The following is a 7,717-nucleotide window of genomic DNA, read 5'->3' as shown; positions in this document are numbered from 1 at the left end:
AAAAGATGCAAAAAAAATAAAAATAAAAATAATCTTGTTCTTTCCATTTCCAATTTCTTAGCAACTTAGAGAAGAGAACCTACTTCTGTGCAGAGAACAATGTACACTAATCAATTTTCTTTGGTCAAATGCTGAGAAAGTAATTCCCTTAAAGTTATAAACTATGTGTAATAGCCAAGGAAATATAATTCTTCATAGAGAGAATCAAAATCAAAGAATTTCAAGTTCAAATTCCATTTCCCTGTTGCTTTTAAAATTTAACATTGGCACAAAAATAACATGGTAAAGCTGTATGTAATCACACTACGCATGGAAATTACACTTGATTAATAACATTAAGGGTCCATTTGGTTGGTGGGAAAAGTGAAAGAAAAATTTTAAGAACTAACAGCTCTGTTCACTTCATGTGTGTCTTCTAATCCCCTATCTCTCTATCTGTTCTAAGACAAAAATTTAAACAAAACCCAGATATAAAAAAATTCACAACTAATAAAAAAAATACAAATTACAATGGGATTGGGAGTGTCAGATACACATGAAAATCTTAACTAATCAACCAATCCAAACAAAAGCCAGATGAGAAAACCCAGAGAGAGATTTAACTTTAAGAGGTACCTTCTTCTACTTATCAAAAAAGAGGTACCTTCTTCTGGTTCACGGTGGCAGCAGGAAAAGAGAGAGTTCTGGAACTCTCTCTCTCTCTCTCTCTCTCTCCGCCTGCATTATTTTTCTCTTTATTTTGTTTTGACACTTCAGCCAAAGTTTTGGTGCAGCAACAAAACAAAACTTGACCAAACAAAAGTACTGTAGTTAGAGACATTCGCCTTTTTATATAGTTAGTAGATATGATGGCAGTATGGTACTCTTGCAGTAATGATCAATTTTCTAAGTTAACTAAAATGTCATTTCATCTAATATGGAGAAACCAAAAAACTGAGTTTTAGATGAATTGCATGTAGCCAACTAATGACTAGCATGTCTATACTACTTAAGAAATAATTTTACGAAGCATGGGTTGATAAAAGTCAAAGCTTTCATATAGGTCCCAACACAAATTATTTTAACCAAGGACTACTCGTCTCCAAAGAATAACGTAAACTACCAGAATTTTTATGGAGAAGACAATGTTCAACCATTTGAACCTCATGATGCATTTGAAATATGGAGCAACAGTATGTTTAACAATTACCAATGATGTTATATAGAAGTTTGTTAGTGATTATAATATATCAGAAATAGAAGTACAGTAAACATGCAATACAGGAGAACATAATTTTAGGATATAAAATCAAAACAATACATGCAACTTCAAGATCTAATTACAAGATGGATTCTCAATTCTACAGACAATACCCATCCATCCACTCCACAAATTCAAAAAAGCAATACATACTTGCAGTAGCCTACTCTACAATTAATATCCACATGGGCAACCTTTTTTTCTACAAAATCCGAACTAGCAACCATCTTAATTGACAAGCATCAGATGTTCCCATCACAGGAAACAGTTTAAGAATAAGACAAGAATGGTAGCAGTGACAAGAGTCCTAATTTGTCCAAGAAGTCTGACATCTCAATTTTTAGAAAAATTAGATCTTAGTAGACTGTGAGCATATCATTTCACTCTGTGGACACAAACAGAGAAGGCAGTAATTAATAATTATCATCATATAACCATTGGAGAATCCTTACATACTGACTGAAGCAGACAACAAAAGATACCAGCAATAAATGCAGAATACTAGTGTTGGACTTCTAATGAACTTTAAGCAACATAAAGCTTGTATTTGAAGAAATCAGGAGCTAACAAAATGCATAAACTTAAAATGAAAATTCCAGGTAAATATATTCTCGGAACCTAAGTCTTTTATTCTATATCCATAAGGATCTAAAAGAAAAGAAAAATCGTCATCAAATGAAACTGAAATAGCCAAGCAGAGATGTAAATGAATTTATCAAACAATTAGAAATTGCGGCCTAGGTAGTGAAATTATCTGATTTCTCAATTTAATAATTTTAAAAAAATTATACAAGATTGTTTGTACTACCTTGTTCCTGATGTTGTTTAGGAGCAAACGGCTTTCTTCCTCAAACCAGTAGAAAACACGCTTACAAAAAAATTGCCTTTCAAGCACAGGGCATAAAACATGCATATCTGCCACATGAAATTTACATTTGAGTTCTTTCTCTCTTACTTTGGAAGTCATCTGTTTTGCCTTCTCCCAACAATACAAGGCACAGTAGTTGATGGGTTTCACTTTCCAAATACAGAGTATAACAGTAGCTTTACATTTGTGCCACATGGATCCCTTCATTTCCTTCCATTTCTTTGGTTTCGTTATCATGGACTTCCTGGTTTGAGCCCAGAAGCAACTGTTGATCTTTTACTGCGTTTATGCCATCACTCTTAAATAGGGAAAGCTGATCTAACATGATAGCATTCCTTTTGTAGTTCCAAACAAGCATCGAAATGTAATCCTGAGGCGAAACAAGACCTTGCTCCCTAATGCAACTTCGTTGCTCCTCCAAACTTTTTGGATCCTCAAGCCTTATATACTCAATCAACGCCTTCTCATGATCAGGTCTCCAATTATTTGGGAAAGGGGAGTAATCAGTCTCAGGTACAAGAGACATCCTGGTAAAATGAAGCCCATCAATTGACTCAACAAGACCCATCCTCAGCAAATTATGGTACTCAGGTGACTGCCCTTTCTTCTCCTTCAAAGGTCGGCTCAGATTCCGAGAACCAATCTTGTACACTTTTGCTCGTGAGCGGAGCTTGTATTTTGCAGCATATAGCTTTGCAAGTGAACCCCTTATAATGTAAGAGCAGAAGTTCACTATCTTCTTTCGGTTGTCTGCATACCTATACCACTCAACCATTGTTGCCAAGAACTTGTTCATTTGTGCATTGCTGTGAGCTTGGGTGGCATGGAACATTCTAAAACAAGGCTGTGGGTCTGGGTCCCTATCCCCCTTGAGAAAGTTCAATTTCCTAAATTGTTTGATGCATTGTTTCAAGCTTGCAGTAACTGACAAAAGGGTTCCCACACCCTTCTCACTGATGATCTTCCCACCAGTAGCAGTGTAACGTAGAGTAGGGTACACCACTCTCCGGCACAAGACATGGTCAAGGAACATTATGCCCTTTGTTATGTGTTCAATAGGAAGGCTCTCATTGTCAAGCTTAAGCATATACTTCTGATCACAAAACTCAATTAACTGCTTTCTTAATGTTGCTGCATCTGCTCTAGGTCCCCGAACACCAATTAGAATGTGACCCCCATACCGAACATAATCCATCTTCCGGGTCTTATCCGGCCCACTGGTTGGCACAAATTCCGGCCAAGACGTATTCCCTCGTTCAGATTCCCCCTCCGGACTATTCCATATGACATCACTCTTTGAAGGAAGAAAAAATTCCTTAATCTTCCCCTCCATCCAGCGGTCCAATTCATCTAGACAAACATTAGCCAATAGTGGACTTAGAATCCCACAATGCCCCCATGAAGGATGCTTCTCTGCCTCCTCTGGGGCAAACCCAAAAAATGTCTCCAACCAATACGGGTCAGGTTTTGGCTCATCCTCCGCCAACACCCTCTTCTTCTGATGCTTCCGCTTTACCCTTTTCTTCTTCTCCCCATCATCAACCTTGCTAGTAATCACCGGAGTAACCAATGCTGACTTCACCAAATCAATCACTTTCTTATCCCTCACATCCCTCATCAAAGCATTTATCACCATCCCCACTTTCATCCCATCCAAAATTGTGCTCAAATCACCCTTTATATACCACAAATACCCTGCAAAACTCCTCCTTACCACCCTCAACACTGTGTGAGCATTCCTCCCCGGCCTAAATGCAAACGACTTCTGCGAGAACCGAGCCTCATACACCGGCTCCAAAACCATAAGCAACACCTCCTGAACTATCCTATCTTGAAACGCAGGCGGCTGGGTGGTTGTTAAAATCGCCCTAATCTTCCTCTTCGACAACGACCCATAATCAGTCTTATCCTTAGGAGATTTTATAAAAAAATCCAACCTAGCTCCCCACTTAAACCTACTATCAAGAACAGCATTTCTCAATGCCAAAAGGTCCTCAAGAGCCGACCTTTGGATCGAGCTCCGGGGCATATAAGCACCCATCTCATCAGCACAAACCTTTTGGTAAGCTAAAACCCACAATTCAAAACGGCGTAAATAGGAGGATAAATTAGTGACTACCTTATCAGGCTCACGGAAATTCTCAATCCACATTTGGGAACAAACAGAGACACCATCTTCCTTCATGAGGTGAGACGGGTCATCGGGGTCCGGTGGCGCGCGGTGGTGGTGCCGCGGAGTGAAGGAAAAGAGGCGAGACCCATTGGGTTTAGGGGTTAGGGGATTGGAGTGGGAGTGGGAGGAGTAGTAGCAGAAGGTGGTGGTGGCGCGGACAAAGTTGTAATTTGTGAGAATCCGGTGGGTGAATATGGAAATGCCCCGATGATGCATCTGGGGTTTATGGGGTAGGGTTTATCAGGTGGGTTTATGTCATTGATTCTCAGATTATTATTTCATCAACTACCAACAACAAAAAATTGACTAAAGTAAGGAGTTTGAGTGCTTACAGTTAATGGAGACTGGCGAAACCTTAGGTGATCTTTCTTTCTTTCTGGGTTCTGTGTTTAGATAGCTAGATAGAGGAGCTCAGCAAACCCCTTGCTAAAACCCTGGCTCCAAAGTTGTAGGTAATGGTGCCGATATCTTTTTTGTTTTGTATTTTTGGGTCTTACATATTTATATCAATTATTTTATTTTTATATTTGATGTTGAACTATTGACAATCTAAATAAAAGTGTATTTAACTTTGTGATATTATACTAAAATTTATAAATACGAAATAATTGTAAATATGATGAACAGCTACTGTAAAAGTTTGATAAGTTCCAATAAAAAAAAAAGTTTGATAAGTCAATAATTTAATTTAACAATAAGGTAAGTAAAATTTTTTTTATTTATTCCCTCTTATTTAACTAGTTTATATATACTGTTTTTTCTTTAAAAAAAAGGTTTATATATACTGTTTTTCTTTCCCTTTTTTTTTTCAACTATATCTTGGGCCTTCATAGTTATATATAATATTACTATAGAATGGTAAGCGGTAATACTTTTTTTTTAAAAATATATATTAATTAATTACAGTAAACAAGAATTAAACCGACTCAAAGGCAACAATTACAAACAATCAATAAAAGTAATTGAAAGTTTTGGTATTGAGTTATAGTTTAAACCACGTTCTCTTCACAACATGGGGGTGTGACTTGATGGTAGGAGTCTTTATCCTAGCATTCAAAGAGGAGTGGTTTGAGCGAAAGTCCTAGTAAGGTCTGTGTGATACACGTGGTATTACTCATTGTCGTTACGTAGCGTGGGGTCGATAAGCCCACATCGAAGACTCCCTTTTTTATTAGCAAAAAAAAAAAAAAAAAAAAAAAAAAGCACACCTTCTCTTCTATGAACTTCTAGCTTTAAAAAAAAAAAAAAAAAAGATTGTATGCTTTGAGTAAAGGACATGTATTATCATTGTTGTTGGCACCCCATTTTATATTGAATAAAAATCTCAACTCCTTGACCCGAATGAGACCCTTGAGAAATGCCAACCAAGGATCATTGAGGTATTATTAATAGTTTGAAATAAATCACAATTCAAAATTACTCAAAAATCAGATTGAATAATTGCATATGCTCACTCTTTTGCAAATATATTTTATTTGTGGCAATATTCTGATGGTGGGTGTAGTGTAGATATTTAGAAGGTTTTATAACTAATCCTTATAAAATTTAAACTTAATTAAATATATATTAGAATAATATCATGAAAAAATGTGGATTTTAAGAAGTTTGTGTTGACATTAGAAGAAGTTAACAAAAATTCAAATTCTTTAATTTTACAAATGATTATAGATAATTAGATACTAGTACTATTCCTATTCAATGCCGGATTACAAAAAAAAAAATCATGTGTAAAAATAAAGAAATATTTCATTAATATAATTGAAATATAACAATAAAATTGATAATTAAAAAATAAAAGGGAAAAAAGCCCACAAAAACCCCATATGGTTTGTCTTCAAAATATAAAACCCCTAAAGTCTTGAATGCTACATTTAAATTAAACCTCTTTATGGTATTGTTTTATGTGCAAATTGTAACATCTTTCAAAAGAATGGTGAGTTGCTCATACAGAGTGCAAAGGTAATAGGAACTTTCGCACTTTTTGCTGGCTACGTTATGCAACCAGCCATGGTGGGATGGCAAAAAGGTGATAAGACGGTGAAAACAAAAAAAAAAAAAAAAAAAAAACAAAACTCATCCTTTAGCATTGGCAAGGAAAATCAATAACGCTTGCAAGTCCCATTCTCATGCATGGAACACTTTAGCAGTTTAACAACCTCTAATGGGTTGGATGAAATTGAATTTTGATGTAGCAATTCAAGATAAATGGTGTCTTCCTAGCTCCGACCTGCAATGATGCCTATACAGCTATTTGTTATGATTGGACTACTATTGATTTAGGGGATTGCAAGATTGTGGCATCGCCTATGAAGCGAGGCCCTTTGCCACTAGATCTCTTTTGGATTCTTCTTTTTTGTGGGCTGTAAATTTGTTCCCAGAGTGATAGAGCCCATAACTTAGAAGTCCGGGTTGCTTTTTGTAATTCATGGAGGCCTACTCTTACTCTTCATATGATTTAAAAATTTCACCAAGATTGAAATGTGTTGGGCTCGTGTGGTTTTTGCTATTCCTTCAGTTGGAAGGAACAAGCAATGCATAGGTTCACTTGTCACTTCATTTAAAGGTGTATTTACTTTTTGTTCATTTGTGGAAAAACTTGTTTGCTAGAAGTTTCTTAAAAGATAAAAGTACAATTGTTACTTAGGGCTGATTAGGGACATGACAAACTTGATTTACTGATCTAATCCAAAGGATCACAGGCAGATTTAACCAATGAATCGATCAAGTGGTAGGTTTACAGTTTTAAAAATATGGGTTGTGAGTCGAATGTTGGTTGCAAGGAACTCCAACCCATGCAACTTGACTTGACCAAAAGTAATGTTAGTATTGCTCCATATTTTCATTAAGCAATAGGATTATAGATCTACAGATGTGTCTAGATTTTTTTAAAAAAAATATATTGATGTCGTTCATTTCTTTGCACCAATCATACTTGTCATTGAAATAATCCATCTCATTTCCGTTAAAAGTTATTGAAATCATCCATCATATTTGTCGAAACTACCTAAATCTATATCCATTCAACAATTTTCTCTCAATCTGACTATTCAATTCGTGGTCGATTGAAGTCCGATTGCTCAAACAAAAATGGTGTAAGCTTGACTTCAATTTACTAATAGGTTGGCAGCAAGTATGAAACTCTCCGATTTGAATAGAGCTGCTCAAGAAACGGGTTGATTACAAATTCAACACATGTGACCTTAAACCCCTAAAAAATCAAGATTAAAAAAAATTAAAAAAACCTTAATCAAGACTCATATAAATCAACATTCTGTGATGTTGATTGAAACGGTTGGCAAATAATTCTTTTTTCACATTTTGCAATAAAAAAAAAATGGACAGCAATCACAGCACCATCATGTGACTTGAACCGAACCAATTCTAATCCAACCCGACCCATATCCACCCCCAGTCCGCTTTGCTTGAACCAGACTTT

General features: G+C 36.0%; 1 protein-coding gene across 1 annotated transcript; it reads right to left on the bottom strand.

Moving 5' to 3' along the window:
- Positions 1-1,980: 1,980 nt before the first annotated feature.
- Positions 1,981-4,724, bottom strand: LOC142612594 (nuclear intron maturase 2, mitochondrial). The gene has a single exon (XM_075784699.1). The coding sequence runs from the start codon at positions 4,495-4,497 to the stop codon at positions 2,287-2,289; it is 2,211 nt and encodes a 736-aa protein (XP_075640814.1). The 5' UTR covers positions 4,498-4,724; the 3' UTR covers positions 1,981-2,286.
- Between the last annotated feature and the right edge of the window lie 2,993 nt (positions 4,725-7,717).

Source organism: Castanea sativa, chromosome 10 (assembly GCF_040712315.1).
Source record: "Castanea sativa cultivar Marrone di Chiusa Pesio chromosome 10, ASM4071231v1".
Classification (NCBI taxonomy): domain Eukaryota; kingdom Viridiplantae; phylum Streptophyta; class Magnoliopsida; order Fagales; family Fagaceae; genus Castanea; species Castanea sativa.
Note: the sequence above shows the minus strand (reverse complement) of the source record. Positions and strands in the feature narration are given on the sequence as shown.